The following is a 22,382-nucleotide window of genomic DNA, read 5'->3' on the forward strand; positions in this document are numbered from 1 at the left end:
TTTCGTGAAAAGAAGGCTATGGGATGCATTTTAGGCGGAAACCCACTACGCTGTGACAAAACAGCCCCTACCCCAGTATCAGAAGCGTCGACCTCGACAACGAACGGGAGTTCGGGCTTAGGGTGAGCTAGTATAGGCGCGGACACAAATGCAGCTTTAAGCTTATTAAAAGCTTGCTCAGCTTCGGGGGACCAATTCAGGATCTTAGTGGCTTTCTTGGTCAGAGCAGTAAGAGGGGCAGCTATACCACTGAAATTGCGGATAAATCGCCTATAGAAATTTGCGAAACCTAAAAAGCGCTGGAGATCCTTAATAGACTGCGGAACGGGCCAGTCAGTGACAGCTGAAACTTTGGTGTCGTCCATCAGGACGCCTTGGGAGCTAATAACATAGCCGAGAAAGGAGACTTGTTGACGGTGAAATTCGCATTTCTCTGCTTTGGCATAAAGGCTATTCTCCAGTAAGCGTTGGAGAACGGAACGTACGTGGATCACGTGAGACTCAAAATCAGCTGAATAAATCAGAATGTCGTCTATAAATAGGACGACGTATTTCCCAATCATATCCCTAAATATGTCATTCATGAATGACTGGAAGACTGCCGGGGCGTTAGCGAGACCGAAACTCATCACTAAATATTCGTAGTGCCCATTAGTAGTGGTAAAGGCAGTCTTCCACTCGTCACCCTCACGGATACGAATTAAATTATACGCGCTGCGTAAGTCTAATTTCGTAAAAAAGGAAGCTTCACGAAGTTGCTCGAGAGCGCTGGGTATGAGGGGTAACGGATACGCAAATTTCTTAGTTATGTCATTAAGCCCACGGTAGTCTATACAGGGTCTCAACCCCCCGTCTTTCTTCTTGACAAAGAAGAACCCTGAACCAACCGGAGATTTAGACGGGCGGATGAAACCCTGAGCGAGTGCCTCCTCAACATAGTCTGCCATAGCCTTCTCTTCATCGAGGGTGAGGGGATAGACTCTAGCTTTGGGCAGCGTAGCTCCCTCCACTAGATCTATAGCACAGTCATAAGGACGGTGTGGAGGCAATTTAGTGGCATTGGCTTTGCTAAAGACATCAAGAAAATCAGAGTATTCAGAGGGGATAACAGGAGTATCTACTGCGTCAGGACTTTCTACCGAGGTAGACTGTAAAGCTAACTCATTAAGAGCTAAACAATGTTCATAACAAGAGGGAGACCAAACCGTAATATCACCATCAGTCCAGGAAACCACAGGATCATGAAACTTGAGCCATGGCATGCCCAAAATCACCGGGTGTTCAGAGCAGGGAAGCACAAACAGGGGCAGTTCCTCGTGATGCAGAGCGCTGGCTTGAAGAGCGACGGGAAGTGTCTGACGAGTGATAGCCTTGGAGCGTACAGTTTTCCCATCCACCGCGTGAATAGAAATGGGACGGCGCAGGTCACGGGTAGGGATGCCATGTTCCTTGACCAGGTCCCAACTGATGAAGTTCCCCTCCGACCCGGAATCTACAAGCGCTGGGACACAGAACATACCAGTGGGTGAAGAGATAATAACGGGTAACGTAAAACATTTAGCTTTGTGATTAGAGATAGAATTACGTACCACGTTAGCGCGTGGAGAGCCCCCCACGCGCTTTCCCAGGGCTGGAGCCTTCACGGATCGGGTCAGGAGACCACATGCAGCTTTGCGATGCCCAGCCTCTCCACAGTAGAGACAAAGATGGAACCGAATGCGGCGTTGGCGTTCCGCTGGAGATAATCTGGACTTTTGAACATCCATGGGTTCCACTGTGGAGTCTGATGAAGCGTGAGGTAGCTCTGCTGGAGTGGGTTGTACGTGGAGGTTGGTCTTGGTTTGGCGAGAGAGCAGCTGGTCTAACCGAATGGAGAGGGAAATCAGCTGATCCAAGGTAAGGGATTCATCCTTGCATGCTAACTCCTTCAAAACTTCAGGGTTAAGTCCATTCTTGAACACAGAGATGAGTGCAGCGTTGTTCCAGCCACTGCCAGCTGCCAGAGTGCGAAACTCCATGGCATATGAAGCAACAGTTTTTTGACCTTGTTTTAACGCCAGTAGAAGCTCTCCAGAGGATTGTCCGTAGCGTGAGTGATCAAAAACTGCTCGAAACAAAGTCAAAAACTCCGAATAGCTGGTTTCAGAAATGGTGTCCCAAACCGCCGTAGCCCAGTCGAGTGCTTTACCAGACAGCCTCGAAATAATAAAGCCGATCTTAGCTTTGTCTGAGGCGGGAGAAGCGTTACTAAAAAATACGGAGCATTGTAAGAGAAATCCGCTGCATTTCTCCGGGGAACCATCAAAATACTCCGGCTTGCACACCTGAAAGCCGGAGACAGGAGAGCTAATGGTGCTAGTGTTAGCTACAGGGCTAGCGTTAGCTACAGCTAAGCCCTTGAGGTGCTCGAAAATGCTAGAGAGCTGCTGCTGCTGGTTAGCTTGCTGGCTAGCTAACTCAGTAACAGCGTGGGTCACACCGGCGAGTGTTTGCTGGTGCTGACCGAGCAATCTGCCTTGATTAAACAACCCTGATCTTAGCATATCCGCATCTGCTGTCTGATCGAGAGAGGCCGGGTATTCTGTCATGGTGTGCACAGAATACAGACACTCGCAGATGCAGTAAAACGGGTTGTTTATTAAAATAGCAGGTAGAAAAAAGGGTAGTCGTACAAACAAAGTTAGAGCACCGGTAAACAGAAGCAACGTAGGGATAACCATACCATGAGTGAGATACAGTCCAGAGTTCAAACACAAGCAGGCCAACATCAGAGGTAATCCAAAATCAAAAAACGTGAAACAGTCCAGGTCATACACAAAAATATCCACAATCAGAGATAATCCAAAAATCGGCGTCGAGAAAAAAACAAAACAAGGTCATACACGAAGATAACAGAGACAATAGAGAGTAACGCTTAGTAATGAGGAAAATCCAACAATACCCGGCACAGAAGTGTGTGAGAGGTGTCCTTAAATAGTGCCAGACTAATATTCGGGGCTTCCTGGTTGGAGCAGGTGAGGTGACGTGTGACTGGGTGTGTGCGTGTCAGCGGGTGGTGCGTTCTGGGTAATGTAGTTGTTAGACTGAGAACCTCTGTCAGAGCTGGGTGCGTGAGAAACAGAGGAGCTAACAGCACCAGATGTGACAAGTAGCCTATACAGAAATCATAACTGTTTTTTTATCAGCAATTTAGGTTGAAAAAATCCAGCTTTGTTCAGTGATTGAACTCTCTATTTAAAAACACAAAGTATGTTGCAGTTTTTTACAGTTTGAGAGCATGTTAATAATCTGGCACAGATTTTTTTTAGGATTTTTTTTTTAGATCAAATTTACGAAATTTGTGCATGGTGCAATGAGGTACTTATTTAAAGTTGTATCTCCTCTGTACAAATGTCTATTTACTTGGGGTGTGATGAAACACTTATCTGATAAGACAAGATTTTTATTATTTTTAAGTTAAAACATTTAATTGAAAACAATAATAATAATCTTGTAATAGATGTCAATCAATTTTTACTCTGATTTTGAATTATGCTATAAATTATGTTAATCATATGCAGTAAAATACAAAACAGTCTGAAAGTACTGCACTCAGTTTTACCATAAACTTTTACCCAACAACTTCACTCCTGTATGATTTCACACGAGTCTCTTCAGACTTTAGATACATTGGAAGAATCACCTCAGTGAGGGTTCTGTATTCAACTGGCAACCCCCTTAAGGGTTCTATACAGACCTGGCAACCTATGACCAAATCTCAACATGTTGGTGTTCCAAAAAAACTTTGAGAACCACAGCCATAAACAATGTTTAGACATTAAGCATGAAACATAAATGGCACAGTGTAGTGTACATTTTAGTAATAGTAATAAAATACCTCAAAGCCAGTGATGGCGATCTGGTGCATTGAGTCGTTCACTGACTTTATGATGTCCAGCATAGTGGCTAAAGCTTCCTCCAGCTCCGCCGTGCCTTCAGAGTTCTTACTGCACTTCAGCATCTCCTGACGCACATAAACAAATCGACATCAGCCATGCAAAACCCCAGAACAAACACTATAAACCTGCGGAGACTAGTCGTCGAAAAAACGCAGAGGCTTGCCTTCAGCATCAGCTGGTACTTGGTGATTCTCTGCACGGGCTTCAGCAGGTACGCATCTAACGAAAGCTTATGGTCCAACCGTTTCTGGCACTCCTGCATCAAAACCAAAAGCACAGATTTTTTGAATGAGGTACTTCTGCTTTTGAGCATTCATGCCTTTACAATAAACCTTAAAAACGAACATTAAAGAAGCATACAGGCAGTTGCATTTCTAAAGATACCCCCCAAAAAAAAGGGTAAAGCGTGTGTGTGTATACGCTCTAAAAAGCTCTGAAAGCAAAGTATAGCAATTCAGGTGTCACCTGAAAGAACATGCTGTCTCCACACTGTCTCCAGAGAGCTTCAGACCGGGGTTTATTTTGACAGTATTTCTCATAGATCTGCAGCTCTTCTTTCTGTGGGAGAGCACAGTGAGACAGCCTTTCATTTCCAATTGAAGCAGAAACCCCAGACTGTGGTGTCAGTGCACGGCCTGCAGTACGGGCTCCTGCTTTCGTCAATCATTATGACACTACTCACTCTTTTCAAGAAGCATGTTCCCACTAACTCAGGCTTCTCCACATAGTTCTCCAGCTCTTTCAGAAAAGTCCTGTGACGAGAAAAAAGACGAGAAAGAAAAAAAACAGAGAGAAAGCAAAATCAGAAAGAAGCGAATTACAATTGTATCAGGTGCTGTCAACGTTGCTGCAGTAATGCATAAAGTAATTAACATCTGAACAAATATATATATCCAGGGGTTTAAAAAAAAGAATTTGACTGACGTGACGAAAGTGGAACTTTTTAAAAAGTGTGTGTCTCATTACATCTGCCGTAAAACTAAAATAAAGCATGGTGGTGGGGCGCCGAGTGGTACAGCGGTCCAAAGCGTTGGCACTATGAGCGGGAGGTTAGTTGTCATCAAGCTGCTGGCGCTCAGAGGGAGCACAATTGGCCCTGCTCCCTCCAGGTGGGTAGATGGCGCTCTCTCCCCACATCACTCCTACGGTGATGTCTGCAGCACAGGGCGTCTGTGAGCTGATGTATCAGAACCAATTTGCTGCGCTTTCCTCTAAATTGCGCTGTGATGCTGCTCTGCAATGCTACAGCATCAGCAGCAGCAGCTCGAAAAGAAGCGGAGGCTGATTCACATGTATCGGAGGAGGCATGTGTTAGTCTTCACCCTCCTGGTGTGTTGGGGCATTGCTAGTGATAGGGGGAATCCTAATGAGTGGGTTGGTAATTGGCCGTGTAAATTGTAAAAATTAGAAATAAACAAAATAAAAAAACATGGTGGTGGTAGTGTGATGGTCTGGGGCTGCTGGATAACTTGCTGTAATAAATGGAACCATGAATTCTGCTGTTTACCAAACAAAAACCCTCAAGGAGAATCAGAATCCGTCCATCTGTTCCTTAGTGACCTCAAGCTCAGGCATACTTGGGTTCTGCAGCAGGACAATGACCCAAAGCACACAAACACAAAGTTCACCTCTGAATGGCTTAAAAAAAAAAAAAACTAAATGAAGGCTTTGGAGGGTCTAGTTAAAGTCTGATTGAGATGATGTGGATGACTTTAAACAGGACTTTCATGCTGGAAAATCTTCCAATATGTCTGAATTAAAACTGTAATTCTGTAAAGAAGAGTGGAACTAAATTTCTCCACAGAGATGTGAAAGACTTATTATCAGTTATTAGTAATCAGTAAAGCTTGCAGATTGCAGTTGTTGCTGCCAAGGGTGGTATAATCAAGTTAGTATGTTTAGAGGGAAATAATTGTTTACACATGGATGGATTTGAATAAAATTATATTAAAATATTAAATTAAATATTAAATATTAAAATTATTTTATTTTAAAGTTTCTTCGATAATCTTCAAATATCAGTGTGACAAAAAAAGCAAAAACAAAAGAAATCTGTAGCGGCAAATACTGTTTCACACCACTGTATATCCAAGGACGCTGGTTCAAATCCAGGTCATGCTACTTGCCATCAGCAGCCGGAGTCCAAGAGAGCACATTATATTACACTTATCGGATTGATGGTTTATGTTCTAATGTAACTATTTTTTTTATTATGTATTATGAATTATATATTATTTTCTTTAATATGTTCATAATGCTGATCAATGTGTATCTGTCGTTTCAGTTACAGTAATGGCAGACAAACAAACAAAAAAAAAGCCTAAAATTGAGTCTTTCATCTCAAGATATCGTGAACTTTTCATCCTGGTCAACAAAATAACTCAAGATTGGATCAGTGACGTTAGCAAAGCATTAGAACAATGTTTGAAATGTCAGACATGCCAGATCTGATAATAAAAGTCCCCTATAAAATAAAAAAAACCCTCCAAAATTTGCTCCATATTGAGCTAATTGCTAATTTTGCTGAATTATTTGATATATTGGAAGAAACAGCTCACGTAGCGTTAGCTAGCTTTAACTTGGGTTAAATGGGAAACCTTTTACCAGAAAAAGGCTAGGTTTGCTAACCTAGCTAGCTAGCTAGCTTTAGCTTACGTGGAACAGGCAACTTATCACAAGAAACGACCTAAAGTTAACTAGCTAGCTAACTGAGGTGAAATTGAAAAGTTCTTTCAGTCAGCACGGTCATTAAATTCTGGCGTTTGAAGTCACTAGCATGTAGGCTAGCTAGATAACCTCTGTAGCTATCATTTAAGGTGCGTTTGAAATGACTCTTGTTGTACCCTACTGCAACTTGATTTATATCAGTGAATGTGTTTGAATGTGATGCATTTTAAATAAATAAATTAAAAAAGTATATGTTTTCATCTTTATTTTATTTCATTTTTGTTATTCAATGTAATTAAAACTAAGTTTAAGACTTTAATACTGTAATATTTACTTTTTGCTAACTTAACACTTTAGGTGTTGCAATAACACTACATGAACAACACTAGCATGAGCAAATGTTACACTGCACAGTGTCATATTAACACTGAACATTTAGCACTTCTATCAGTGTAATTTTTACTATGTACAGTGGGACCATATATGCTCAAAAGGAGTGTTAAAGTTTACTCTTTAGGTGTTGATCCAGCACTGCTAATTTTACTGTGTATGTACTTTAGTAAATATATACATATCACTATTACTTTGTGTATTTATGGGACATTCAGGGATTTTGGTACATTTCAGGGGTGGTCACTTCTGAAAATGTGATCATTTTTAGTCATATATTTATTAAATACAGGTAATAGACTATCAAAAAGTTTGATTTGTCAAGCTCAGGTATCAAAGCAGTTTTTTTAAATTAGATTATGCAATATATTTGGTAACTTACAGTAACAGGGTTGCGAGTAACAGGGTTGCAAATCTAGGCTAAGTTGTGGTTTACCCCAGGAACAGATGCTAACTGTAAAATTTAGCTATGTATACAAGATCAAGGACAAACATGGTTATATAAGTATATAAAGTAAATTTGGACTCTACTCATTATTAGTCTTACAATATGAGTAACAGGGTTGAGTTCACTTAGTGACACACACAACTTGGACAAACATGTTTGGAAAAATCTTGAAAATTGTTAGAGCACTTACTCTTGGTCTTGCCATGTGGGCAGAAAATGTCCTTGTGATGTCACTTCCTTTGTGCCAGTAGATAAATATTTTATAACTCTTTCTCTGCAGGTAAAATTCCTTATGGTAACAGGGTTGAGCGCATGTTGTGGGACACAACTTAATAGCATAAAAACTGTAACATGCAAAACAATGTAGACCAAAGAAGTTGTTTTCATAAGTAAAGGAGATGCATATCAACAATATACAAGAGGAAGTCATTTATTTAGAGCTTATTTTATTTGTTAAATTTGCCAAAGGAGTTGGTCACCCAATGAGTGGGACAAGAGAAAACAGCCATTTTTTGAGGCGGTACAAAGGTATTCGGTCTTTTGAATAATATCTAAGGAGCTTATTTTTCCACCATATTTTACAGTTTGTCTTATAACAAGTACATTTTTCACAAAAAATAGTCATTTAGATATTTTGGATATGTACATTTGAAATTTAAGTGGTGGGACAGGAAATGTACCAAAATCCTGGAATGTCCCTTATTTTAACCCAGACTGGTCACACCTTTGCATCTGACTTTATGCCTGAATTTGCCTTGTAAATCCAGAGTAAAATCCACAGTGATAAAATCTCAGTGTAAACATTTTTTTGGCAACCTCGGTCTTCTCTTAACAAACCTCCTTTGTTAACAAACCTCCTTTGTTAAACAATCCACAGAGTTAGGGGAAATGTGTTGGGTTAAAAATGAACTCCCTAGATGAAGTTTCACCTCTTCATTTTACTATACTCCCAGCATGCTCTGCTCTGCGCTCACCAATGTTCTTTGTTTGGGGTTGTAAGAAATTTTTTATGTTGTTTGTTGGTGTTATGTGTGTCGGTGTCTGTGTTATATACGTTTGTTTAGATTAATAGGATTTAGTTGTGTTGTTTCCACTGGTGGAGTGCTATAATTCACCCTATTGGTTGTTGGGTTGGAGGGTGGATACGGGTCTACACCATAGAACTGACATCAGAAAACCCCTAAGTCCCACCCACTAATTTAAAAAAGCAAAAATAATCTGTACATATACAGATCACAGTTTTCCATGTTATATAACATGATATGTTTACACAGAAAACTTTTAATAAAATTGGCTACGTACAGAAATATAGTTATGTATCATAAACAGTGCTGCAACATGGCTGGTTTAAAAATAAAGTGTAGAGTGATATAATATTACGAGAATTAAGTTGTAATATTACAAGAATAAAGTCGTAATATTATGAGAATAAAGTCGCAATATTATGAGAATATAGTCGCAATATTATGAGAATAAAGTCGCAATATTACAAGAATAAAGTTGTAATATTACGATAATAAAGTTGTAATATTACAGGAGTGAAGTCGCAATATTACGAAAATAAAGTTGTAATATTACATATGTGAAGTTGTAATATTAAGAGAATAAAGTCACAATATTACGAGAATAAAGTTGTAATATTACGAGAATAAAGTCACAATATAATGAGAATAAAGTTTTAATATTACGAGAATAAAGACCCAATATTACAAAAATAAAGTCGTAATATTAAATGGGAAAAGTAGTCCAGATTTTGCTGTGTATTGCATTTCATGTTGGGAGATCTCGTCGCTGTCCTATGAAAAACACTTATCTCCATTTTTGTCAACCTTTAGTTTACTACAGACAAACTGTCCCTCACACTGTGCCAAAATTTATTGATGAACGGACCAATAGAAACTCTTCAAAATGACCTGAAATAAACTCTTTTTACATTGACTTCTTTTGAAAGTTTACAAAGGCACTATTCTGAATTTGTATCAGCTAAAGATGACAATATAAAGGTTGGTTGTTTACTCTTTAGCTTCAAAAACTCAACGTCAAATTTGAAGAAACGTTCGGCGTCTCAGCAGCACAGTCAAATTGCTAGAGAGGAGTCGGGTTGGACCTGCAGACCTCGGGAACTACAGCAGATCTCACGGTGTGGCTCTTATAAAAAGAATATAATTAGAAAATCCTCTGATATTATAGCATCAAACCTTAAGGAAATAAGCTATGTTTTACACCAAGCATTTTTCATGCAATTTGACTGTGTCAACAACCAATAGGAGAAGAGCTACGGGAATACGGGAAGAATATTTTAAATGACTGTTTACAGACTATTTGAAAAATAACACATTTTGCAGTTAATGTGCCTTAATGGTTCTTACTTTAATATGTAGAATATTTTTAACACAGCCAGAACTTTTATTTGTAATGCATTATATTTAATTTAAGTTATTTTAATTTGCACTACTTTTGTCTTATTGTGCAGTCTTATTTTTGATACAAGCAAGTTTAATATATTCACATTTTGCAAGAATGATATTTTTAAACTAAAACAAATGCAAATTTACAGCAGTGAAACTGTGATTCTTTACCATACGAGGTTGTAGCAAAAAAAAAGCGTGAAAAGAAGCTTAAAGGACGAGAACTAACAGCGGTGAGTCTGTCATAAATCACAGTATTGATATACACTTGATTTGTAAATTATTATGTAATGTGTATTGTATTTAAACTCTCCCAGAAGCATGATGGGAAATAATCTCAGAAAGACTCACTAGTTGCACTCCTCAGTGCCAGTTGCAGATCCACATTCTTTGTAAAATCTGAGTCTGTGAGTACAAAGTCTGTGATTGTCTTTAGATGTGAGAGGGTGTCAGACTTTATTCTGTTAAAAGTCTTTTCAGAGTCTTTTTGAAGTCGTGTAGTGCATGAACAGCATAAGGAGACGGAGAAATCCCAAAGTATAAGCACTGAGTATTGTATGTATTATATATTATATATTATATATGTATTATATATATATATATATATATATATATATATATATATATATATATATATATATATATATATATATATGAGAATCATTTTAAAAAAAAAATGGGGGGGGGGGGGTTGGTGTATAAGTAACTAATAATGTAACTTGCAACCTAGTTACTTTTAAAATCCAAAAAGTAACTGAGTTACTCTTTAAAGAAGTAATAAGTAATTAGTAATTAGATTACTTTTTCAAAGTAACTACAGCATCGCTGGAAGTTACAGTATCTAATCTTCTGACCTGGTTGTTTTTCTCAGCTGTAACTTGCGTATGAGTGTGCGCTCCATAATCAGAACAAGCCAAGACAAACAAAACAAACAGAGGGCCTATTCACCAGCACTCAGGCTGAGCAGCCACCTATTTCTGCAGCACTACGCAACTATAAACTGAAACACACCTTCTTTCAACAAAGGCTCTGTGGTAAAGCAGTTATCCTGGTGTATCCTGCATTGTTCAGGTAAACATGTTAAAAAAAAAATATATATATATATTTTTTTTTTTATCACAGTGTGTACTGATTCCACTTGCACAACTTTCAGGAATTAAAAATACATTAAAAAAATGTATAATAATAATATTCTAACTGATGAATAACTGATGAGTCTATCACAGGGAAGACAGGAAACTTTCTTGTTTATTAGTTTCTCGTATTTAGACCTCCTGTTTAGGAGGAAATAGAAATAAACTGGAGGAACCAGTACCTGCATATCTGGAACAGGCTGTCTATGTATTCATGCGAGGCCAAAAGAAGAGCATGTACTGAAATCATGTGGCATGCAAATCATAATGATATGGTGATGAAATCAGATTCTGCGTGTGCATATATTGTGCAAGTTGGGATTACCTGAAAGCCGGATAAACGCAATAAAGCTACTACAGTTAAATATCTATAGACCGCGAAACGCTTTCTTACTTGTTGTGAAAGTCCCAGATTTCTCCCAGGTTGCCAAAGAGCACATCCTTCTTGTTTTCCAGAACCGCCGGGATCAAATGAGTCATTTCTGAGTTATCCAGCGCGGCAACATAACCCTAAGAAGAGAGAGAGAGAGCAAAAAAAAACCAATAATACCCCGTTAAAACAATGTCCTGTAAAATTACACTACTTACATGCTAGGGGTGCAGGAAAAAATCGATCCGAGCTCGAATCTCGTTTCTAACATTGAACGATTCAGAATCAATTCTAATAAAAAAAAAAAATCTATTTTTAGCTTAGCTACTGTCGCGTGGAGCTTTTTAACTGTATAGCAGAGGTTAGCTACTGTCGCGTGGAGCTTTTTAACTGTACGGAGGAGGTTAGCTACTGTCGCGTGGAGCTTTATAACTGTACAGCAGAGGTTAGCTCCTGTCGCGTGGAGCTTTTTAACTGTACGGAGGAGGTTAGCTACTGTCGCGTGGAGCTTTTTAACTGTACAGCGGAGGTTAGCTACTGTCGCGTGGAGCTTTTTAACTGTACAGCAGAGGTTAGCTCCTGTCGCGTGGAGCTTTTTAACTGTACGGAGGAGGTTAGCTACTGTCGCGTGGAGCTTTATAACTGTACAGCAGAGGTTAGCTCCTGTCGCGTGGAGCTTTTTAACTGTACAGCAGAGGTTAGCTCCTGTTGCGTGGAGCTTTTTAACTGTACGGAGGAGGTTAGCTACTGTCGCGTGGAGCTTTTTAACTGTACAGGGGAGGTTAGCTCCTGTCACGTGGAGCTTTTTAACTGTACGACGGAGGTTAGCTACTGTCGCGTGGAGCTTTTTAACTGTACGACGGAGGTTAGCTACTGTCGCGTGGAGCTTTTTAACTGTACGACGGAGGTTAGCTACTGTCGCGTGGAGCTTTTTAACTGTACGACGGAGGTTAGCTACTGTCGCGTGGAGCTTTTTAACTGTACGGCGGAGGTTAGCTACTGTCGCGTGGAGCTTTTTAACTGTACGGCGGAGGTTAGCTACTGTCGCGTGGAGCTTTTTAACTGTACGGCGGAGGTTAGCTCCTGTCGCGTGGAGCTTTTTAACTGTACGGAGGAGGTTAGCTACTGTCGCGTGGAGCTTTTTAACTGTACAGGGGAGGTTAGCTCCTGTCACGTGGAGCTTTTTAACTGTACGACGGAGGTTAGCTACTGTCGCGTGGAGCTTTTTAACTGTACGACGGAGGTTAGCTACTGTCGCGTGGAGCTTTTTAACTGTACGGCGGAGGTTAGCTCCTGTCGCGTGGAGCTTTTTAACTGTACGACGGAGGTTAGCTACTGTCGCGTGGAGCTTTTTAACTGTATGACGGAGGTTAGCTACTGTCGCGTGGAGCTTTTTAACTGTACGGCGGAGGTTAGCTACTGTCGCGTGGAGCTTTTTAACTGTACGGCGGAGGTTAGCTACTGTCGCGTGGAGCTTTTTAACTGTACGGCGGAGGTTAGCTCCTGTCGCGTGGAGCTTTTTAACTGTACGGAGGAGGTTAGCTACTGTCGCGTGGAGCTTTTTAACTGTACAGGGGAGGTTAGCTCCTGTCACGTGGAGCTTTTTAACTGTACGACGGAGGTTAGCTACTGTCGCGTGGAGCTTTTTAACTGTACAACGGAGGTTAGCTCCTGTCGCGTGGAGCTTTATAACTGTACGGCAGAGGTTAGTTACTGTCGCGTGGAGCTTTATAACTGTACAGCGGAGGTTAGCTCCTGTCGCGTGGAGCTTTATAACTGTACGGCGGAGGTTAGTTACTGTCGCGTGGAGCTTTTTAACTGTACGGCGGAGGTTAGCTCCTGTCGCGTGGAGCTTTTTAACTGTACGACGGAGGTTAGCTACTGTCGCGTGGAGCTTTTTAACTGTACGACGGAGGTTAGTTACTGTCGCGTGGAGCTTTATAACTGTACAGCGGAGGTTAGCTCCTGTCGCGTGGAGCTTTTTAACTGTACGACGGAGGTTAGCTACTGTCGCATGGAGCTTTATAACTGTACAGCGGAGGTTAGCTACTGTCGGGCGGAGCTTTTTAACTGTACCGCTGAGCTCATTTACTGTCGCACTTTAACTGTTCTGTGGAGCTGTTTAACTGTTAAAAAGCTCCACGCGACAGTAGAAGAGCTCCGCGGTACGGTTAAAAAGCTCTGCGTGACAGTATGTTGCAAAAAGATTTAGTACAGTAAGGAACCTAAGTTTATTGATTTAAATAAATGTTCTATTTGTGTAAATTGTTCTTTCATCTTTTTATCTTAAACAAAATTTATAGGCCATTTTAAATTGAAAAATCGTTCCAGGATTGAAAATCGTTTCTGAATCGAATTGTGACCCAAAAAATCTGAATCGAATCGCCAGCCACTGAGAGATTCGCACCCCTAGCGTCCAACACAAAAGAATAAGTAGGATAAGGGAACAGATTGCAAAATTATTTTGTGGCATGAACTATCGCTGTTGCTGAAAATATCTTTAGAATATATATATATATATTATAAGCATTTCCACACAGGGCCCTTAGAATTTGAGCTTGATAATGGTGCACCCCACCACAGACGAGGCAGGGCAATGCTATCCTGTCCAAGCATTGTTCTGTTCTGTGGGGAACCCTTCAAAAATGCAGCTTTTTTATCATTATACTAAATCAGAAGCAAAACAACACTACAATTTTTTTTTTATAAGTTGAGCTCAGCTAATAAAAACAGTAAGTTTTGTGTTTAAAACTGTATTTCCTGTAGAGAATGTGTGTTTACTTTAACTTACAAAATGAACAACCAACTCGCATGTGTTTTAACCCAGACTGTATGAATTTGCCTTGTAAATCCACAGTAAAATCCACAGTGTTAAAATCACACATTTTTTGCTACCTACTGTAGGTGTTCTCTTAACAAACCTCACTGTTAAACAGTCCCCAACAGAGCTGGTGAATCATTTTAGTGATAAAAATTTAACTCCAGATGTTTCTCTTCTTGAGATTTAGCTTCACCCCCAGCATGCTCTGCGTCACCATTACTGTGTGTGTATTTGTGTTCTGTGTGTTCACTTAGATTAACCCTTGTGTGGTGTTCATATTTTTGTTACTCGTTTACTTTGTTACTTGTATTTAATTCAGCAAAATTAAGCAATTTTACATTAAAATGCTTTACACATGCTTGCTTCACCTAAATTGCAAGCAATATAAACAGCTTACATGGTTAATATTTGCCCTTTACCTTTCTTATGTTACATTTCTTTCAAAAAGTGCTACTCTTTTTTTATTAGTTTTTTAATAAAATGTAAAAGAAAATGAATTAAACTGAAGATATGAGTAGAAAATTTGTTTAGTTTCAAATTTACAAATGAAGCAATGTTTATTAGCCCTTGGCCAAACATACTGTATGTAATATAAATGTGTAGGGGGGGGTGTACAGTGTATGTTTATCGAAAATGTGTTTTGATATATGTTTTTCACAAAAAAATGAGCCAATGCCAATGAGTTTGAATTAGAAAAAATATTTTTTTTTAGTATCATTTGATGAAAAATTAAAACGGGTCCCACAGACCCGAACACCACACAAGGGTTAATGGGATTTTGATGGGGGGGGGGTTTGTTTCCACTGGAATACTTTTAAAAAGTGCTTTATTTAATTACTCAGGGTAATATTTTTGTCTGATATTCAAGTTTGACAAAAATGCAAAAATAAAAGGAATCTGTAAAAGGGCAAATACTTTTTCACACCACCGTATATGCTAAATACAGTGTTAAATTACAGTATAGACAGTACCAGTCAACATAATTGTAAATGAATAGTAAAGTGATCTATCAGACTATGAAGGAACACATAATGAATCATGTAGTAACTTAAAAGTGTTAAACAATTCAAAATACTCTGTGAAGCATTTAGGTGGAAGACCAAGAGTTACCTCAAGGTTACAGCTCCACAGATAAGAGTATCTGTGGAGCTGTAACCTTGAGGTAACTCTTGGTCTTCCTTTCCTGGGGCGGTGCTGATGAGGGCCAGTTTCACTGATGATTCAATGATGGCGGAGGCTGAGTATATATGCCTGTCTCAACTGGCGGCTCAATCAGCCCTCATGCGGGCCAGCTGAGACAGGCATGGCTTTGCGCTCTGGCGTGGGGCGGACCCACAACTCCCCCGCCTCCTCACGCCACATTACAATATCGTATTTCAAAAGGTGGGCTTGATATAAGTGATGCAAAGTGATACAGGTGATCTGTAATACACCACATTAGGCACTTATGGTCAAATTTAAATGATTTAATTAAGATATATATTAATTATTAACTATTAAAACAGCAATGTGCAACATAACAAAATTAATAATAAAAAAATACAGGAACAGTCATGTACAAAATAATAGAACAATTAGAGCCTTAACAAACTGAACTCTATCCTACTATAACAGTTAAACATGAACAATAAGACTTTAAGACTTTTTCAGTCCCTGAGAATGAGAAGTTTTTTTCTTTAATAAAGATATATTATTAACTTTATCTGAGAGAAAGATGCTCCTTAAGGTACCAAAACTATTAACATATTTGAGGCTAGACAAAACAACTGGTATTTTTATATTTTGAAGTTTTTCTTTAAGAAGATGAGAATGTCCACATTCTCTGGAGAAAGGGCTGCTCTTTGAGCTACAGTGTGCTGCGCCATTTGCGGGAGGAATCGTCGATCCTCTTTTTGACTTCGATGCTCGAGACCATGACATAATTTTGATCAATTTCGATTAAAATATCGAAATCGTGACACCCCTAATACACAGAGTGCATTATTAATATCACGACAAAACAAGCACCACTGCCATGTCATCATATAAATAATGCACTCTAAAAACACACAAGATGGCCCACAACAAGGTGAACTGATAAATGTACCTCCATTATGCTCTGCAGCTCTTCCACATAATATCTCTCACTCTCAATCAGCTCGTTCATAATGTGTCTGCAGAGAGAAAAAAGGGAGCAGGGAAAGAGGAATAAACATAATCAATAAAATATAACAGATAACAGTGCTCATTAGAGGTCATTAGTGCATTAGTGTCTGGAAGTCACGTCTTATTAGTAAAACCGAATTATCTTCTCTTTTGGCTTTTCAATTATTCATCTGAAGTACGATCATTTCCCAAAACCCTCATGCTTGTTGGTACCATGAGTACTCCAAACTTTTCTGTGTTTAAAACATCGTTGGCTGAACTACAGTGTTCTGTGTGATTTTTACGGCGGAAAAGTTCGCAATATTAATGCAAGTATCAAAAGTTGTGACCAAAATTGTGTTATAATTATATGTTATGTTTTATTTAAGCTATTTGTATCGTATGTACATTTTTCTCAGTCCTGTCACTGTCTGTCTGCCTGCCACGGACTCTAGAGCTCTCATAAAAGACTTCATTTCCCAGGATACACCTTCATCTAATCCCGGATGTTTCTAAAAAAAATGTGATGCCTCTGCGTTCTAGCTCACCGGCCTTCTAATTAGCCCACGTGTCTTCCTTAGTATAAATAGCCCCTGCTTTCATTCCCTAGTGGCCCAGTATTGGATCTACAGTATTTCTATACAGCTCTTCTACCTCAAGTTTCTTTGTTTTTTGACCGTTTGTTAACGTTACTCTTTTTTGCTTCTCTGTCTTCCCTTTTTGCCTAGCCCTGTATTGTTTGTATGTTTCTTTACTCGTTGACAACCTTTTTTAATTAGACTGCTCTTTAGCCTTGCCCTATTGCTGGTTCTTAAATTTTCTGTGTATGACCTCCTTGCCTGCTCGCTCTGGTATGTTGTTCGTCTATGCTGCCCTTTGGTTATTGACCCTGCCTGTCCCTGACTATTCTTATAAGCCTTATCCCCTATTTAATAAATTGTGTGTTTGGTTTTCGCGCTTGTCTGTCTTGCGTTTGGCCACCGTGACAAAATTACTAACGTTGTTACCTCCATGGTTCCTATTAACTACAGTTTTGGAATCCCCAAAATTACAGTATGTTTACTAGGAGACACAACAGCAATCATCAATACAACAAAATCAACCACCACTGCTTTACTTACAGTTCTAACCATCGCCAAGAAAACTATCCTCATCAACTGGGAGTCAAAAAACAGCATCATTATCAATCAATGGAAACAATTTTAATAGATCATATATCCATCACATATCCAAAAATAATCTGCTCAAAAAAAATCCCTAAATACAATTCAATCTTCAACCAATCCATCATAAAAAAACAGCTAAACTTAGATCCAGTACCCAACCCAACACTACTGTCTACTTAACAAATAATCTCCCTCTATTTGTGCACACACACACACACACACTAAAACACACACACTTACCAACACCTACAAAAATAAATAAAAAAGCAACACTTTGTATTATTTGGGATATTAATATTTCCCATTGTTTCCCATTAATTATTTATTTGTACTTTATTTCTTTTTTTTCCATTTATTACTAAATCACTCTCTACCAACATTTAATCTTTTTTTCTACCCCTACCTATTTCAGTTTGCTTTTATATTTGTTTTTTCCCCCATTTCCATTATCTTAATTTTTTTAAATTTTTCTCTTAATTTTGTGAGTTTCATGTTTGCTTATGTCCCTATCCTTCCTTAACGAATGACCAACAAAAATAAAGTCTTAAATAGTACTCTGAAGAGGGGGGGTGGTGGCCCCCAAACATAAATAAATAATGGATAATGGATAAAGCTACTAAGTAACTGACATTAGTTTGACTTCCAAATCATGGTAACAGAATAAAATCCTCAACCTGATCCTATTTAATTCCCTTTACATGTCCTTACTTATGTTAAGCTTTATTTAACCTTTTAATTTAGTTTTATATGGTTATATTTGTAATTGCTCTCTTTCTGAACTCAATCATGGTAAAATAACAATATAAAATTTCAGTAAAAATGGTGCTTATAGTGGGTTTTGTATCATTGCTTTGCTGTTTAAACTACAGTTGATCCAATGTTATTTTTTATAAAGTTATTACAATTTTGACCAAGACTCCACCACACACTCGCGTCTAAATTAATATATTTTAATTTCTCAAAATGTGACCTGGTAATCAGGAGTTGAAGAACTGATGTTTATGAAAAGGAAAAGAGCAAAAAAACTGTCAAATAATTATTCAAATTATTCTTCTGCTGCCCTAACCACCAGGGGCTGGACCTGCAGGGCACTGGTGAGTAGAAGAGGCGGAGTTACAGACACGCCCCCGCTCTATGCAAATCACACAGGCACAAGTCTTAGAAAGGTAATGCTGCAGGCTTGAGCACAAAAAGGAGGCGGCAGTGGATCAGGAACCAGCAGCAGCCAATCATTGAGTATCACTTTAAAGACATGCAACTATTTAGACACTGGGGCCTATCTTACACTCAAGGCACGTCACAAAGTTTATTGCTAGCTTTCACCCCACCAACAGTCTATTTTTAAGACTTGCATTTACTTAATTTAAATAGAAACTGTGTTTATGCCCCCTAAACCTAAACCCTAAAACTGGTTGTTCCACACTTAGAAGCAACAACTGCAATCAATCTCTGTGGAGGAATTCTGTTCAGTTCTTCTTTACCGAATTATTGTAATTTCTCCACATTGGAAGGTTTTCCATCATAAACCGCATAAAACACTTTTTAAGATCATTCCACAACATCTTAATAGGATTCAGGTCCGAACTAGGCCCCTCCAAAGTCTTCCTTTTGTTTTTCTTCAGCAATTAAGAGGTGAACTTGCTGTTGTGTTTTAGGTCATTGTCCTGCTGCAGAACCCAAGTTCGTTTCAGGTTGAGGTTTTAAACAGTTGGCTTGACATTATTTATTTAGGACTTTTTGGAAGACAGCAAAATTCATGGTTCCATTTATCACAGCAAGTCTTTCAGGTGCTGTAGCAGCAAAAGAGCCTCAGACCATCATCACACTACTACCACCAGCATGTTTTACTGTAGGTATGATGTTCTTTTTCAGAAATGTGGGGTTGCTTTTATGCCCGATGTACTGGGAGATTTTCGCAAAAGTCTTGTGGATCATTAAGATGTGTTCTGGCAAAATTGAAACAAGTCCTAATGTTCTTTTTGCTTAGAAGTGGTTTTGTCTAGGACCTTTGCCTTGCAGGACATTTTTGCTCAATCTCTTTCTTAAGGTGGAGTCATGAACGCTGACCTTAACTGAGGCAAGTGAGGCCTGCAGTTCTTTGAATGTTGTTCTGGGGTTTTTTTCTGACCTCTTGGATGAGTCATCACTGTGCTCTTAGGGTTATTTTGGTCGGCATGTTTTCACCATTTATGGATAATAAATCTCACTGTGGTTTGCTAGAGTCCTAAAACTTTAGAAATGGCTTTATATTCCTTTTCCAGACTGATATATCTCAATTACTTTCTTTATCATTTGATCCAGAATTTCTTTGGAGCTCTGGAAAAGATTAAGAGACCACTTCAGTTTCTGAATCAGTGTCTCTGATTTTGCTACTTATAGGTTTATGTTTGATTAAAACAAACATTGTTGTTTTATTCTATAAACTACAGACAACATTTCTCCTAAATTACAAATAAAAATATCGTCATTTAGAGCATTTATTTGAAAATTTTCAGAAAATGAGAAATGGCTGAAATATCAAAAAAAAAGCTGCAGAGCTTTCAGACCTCAAGTTCATATTCATAAAGATTTAAGAGTTCAGAAATCAATATTTGGTGGAATAACCCTGGTTTTTAATCATTTTTTCAATGCATCTTGGCATCATGTTCTTCTCCTCCACCAGTCTTACACACTGCTTTTGGATAACTTTATGCTGCTTTACACCTGGTGTAAAAATTCAAGCAGTTCAGTTTGGTGGTTTGATGGCTTGTGATCATCCATCTTTCTCTTGATTATATTCCAGAGGTTTTTAATTTGATAAAATCAAAAGAAACTCATCATTTTTAAGTGCTCTCTTATTTTTTTTTCTCCAGAGCTGTATGTTTCTAGTTTAGACACAGCATACAGTTTAGTAAAATGATGATTTGAAGCTACTGTAACTACTGTTACTAGTGTAATCAGTGTTAGCTAAGAGCTTAGTAGAGATTTTAACTTCTGTAACCCAGGCGTTTAATGTGCTACATCACACATTTGTCAAATAAACTGGATTGATGACAGGCAGGTGTACAGCTGTTGTTTAGATCTCTATAGTGAGTGAGTGTGGACACGGTTCTATAGTCTATTGAAACCATTACAAAGAAGACTCTGCCTGTTAACCTCAGTCTGTTAACAGATCAAGTGTCAGATCTGCTCCTCTGTTTGTTTTCGCCCGAAAGCTCTGAGATGAAAAGCGTCGAAACATTAAAAACACCCCAAAGCTATTCCCCCCGGCCCACAAATCTTTCTAAAGTGGGTGTAGCACATTTTTGGTACCACTTTAAAATAAAGCTCCTTTATAATGAGCTTATAATGGTGTGTAAATGAGTTTATAAATGAGTTTATTCATGTTTATTAACCCTTTCAGACCATCAGAATGAATAGATCATAAACCAGCCAATGAGCAAGTTTATAAAACACTGAAAACACTAGACATTATATCTAATGGTATAATCCAAATAACATTTTAAGATGTTAAGATGCAAAATGGGGAAAAAATCAGAAAATAAGAAAGGTTGGTTAGTGTAATATGTTAATTAGGTCCAGTTTCTGTCCAGGTTTCAATCTAAATTTAAAATTCAAAAATTGGGTTTAAAACTTAATTATTTCATTTTTCCATCCAGTACAATAAAGAAGAAATTGTTTTTTATCCAGTTTTTCAATTTGTAGTTTTTCATTTTCAGACAAAATGAAACAGATTTTTCCATTTTTGGAATATATCTAATAGTATAATCCAAATAACTTTTGTTACAAGATGCAAAAATGGATAAAAGAGAAAGAAAAAAAAGAGGATTTTTTTTTTGTTTTGTTTTGTTTTTAGATTTTTCCTAAAATTACAATTGTAAGATTTTAAGGGGCAGAGAAGGAAAAAACAAAATATTATAAAATTGGGTGAAAACTTATTCCTTCTACACTGCGCTACATTTTTACAATTAATAATGAGTTTTTAAACTCAATTTTCTCATTTTAAATGTATCATTTTATTTATATATTTATTTATTTTTATATTTATAACTGTATCCCATTTTCTCTCCAATTTACACGGCCAATTTCCCGACCCATTCATTAGGACTCTATCACTAGTGATTCCCCAACACAAGGAGGGTGAAGACTAGAACATGCCTCCTTTGATACATGTGAAGTCAGACTCCGCCTCTTTTCCAACCGAGTAGCATCACAGTGCACTCGGAGGAAAGCGCAGCGACTCCGTTCTGATACATCAGCTCATATGAAGTGAGGAGTTGTGCTCTCTCGGGGCTCTGGCAGCTGATGGCAAGCTGCATAAACAGGATTTAAACCAGCGACCTCCCAATCCTTGTAGCAGTACCTTAGTGCACTGGACCACTTGTAGCTCCTTAGTAACAGCTAAATTCTACTAATTTAATGTGATTTAGAACACATTTTAATCACGTTTTTACTGTTTAGAGATGGTTTATGAAATAAAAAAGATATATTATAAAATATAAAATATAAAATATTACACACAGGCTTTCAATGCAATGGAAATAAAAAAACTATTAAATATTTGAGTTAATTGGATTTATTTGCTATATAGATTTTATAGTAGAATTCTTCTGTTTTTGTTCCATCACTGGAGATACTTCAGGTCTGAAAGGGTTAATTAGGATTTAAACACAACCCATAAACAGAGAAAAGCAACAGTGGTCTGTTTTTTCCCTAATTGTGATTTCACATTAATTACTAATTATTAATACTGTAAAACCTTAGCTCTTTCTGAAGCTTACTTTGCTTTTCCATCAGCCAGCATTAACATATCTAATACAATAATGATATAGAAATTCTGTTTTTTTTTCTTGAGTTAATTTAATTTAATATGCATTCGTATACACCACATTATGGTAACCGTATAAATAGTTCATCTGGATAGATAAATAAATAAAG

At 38.2% G+C, this 22,382-nt stretch overlaps 2 protein-coding genes across 12 annotated transcripts in view; one reads left to right on the forward strand and one right to left on the reverse strand.

The window, feature by feature from the left end:
- The window catches only part of mcf2l2 (MCF.2 cell line derived transforming sequence-like 2), a 177,962-nt gene that overhangs the window by 45,978 nt on the left and 109,602 nt on the right, over nucleotides 1-22,382 (reverse strand). For all 11 annotated transcript variants that reach the window (XM_049465736.1, XM_049465741.1, XM_049465742.1 and 8 more), the window contains exons 16-21: nucleotides 16,262-16,328; nucleotides 11,379-11,494; nucleotides 4,621-4,690; nucleotides 4,404-4,496; nucleotides 4,102-4,194; nucleotides 3,878-4,003 (exon numbers count right to left, since the gene is read on the reverse strand). In XM_049465736.1, the coding sequence (XP_049321693.1) occupies nucleotides 3,878-4,003; nucleotides 4,102-4,194; nucleotides 4,404-4,496; nucleotides 4,621-4,690; nucleotides 11,379-11,494; nucleotides 16,262-16,328 (565 nt within the window). The remainder of the gene's footprint in view (nucleotides 1-3,877; nucleotides 4,004-4,101; nucleotides 4,195-4,403; nucleotides 4,497-4,620; nucleotides 4,691-11,378; nucleotides 11,495-16,261; nucleotides 16,329-22,382) is intronic.
- ncbp2 (nuclear cap binding protein subunit 2) overlaps nucleotides 1-22,382 on the forward strand; it is a 231,614-nt gene that overhangs the window by 40,029 nt on the left and 169,203 nt on the right. The gene's annotated exons all lie outside the window — the stretch shown is intronic.

Source organism: Astyanax mexicanus, chromosome 16 (assembly GCF_023375975.1).
Source record: "Astyanax mexicanus isolate ESR-SI-001 chromosome 16, AstMex3_surface, whole genome shotgun sequence".
Classification (NCBI taxonomy): Eukaryota; Metazoa; Chordata; class Actinopteri; order Characiformes; family Acestrorhamphidae; genus Astyanax; species Astyanax mexicanus.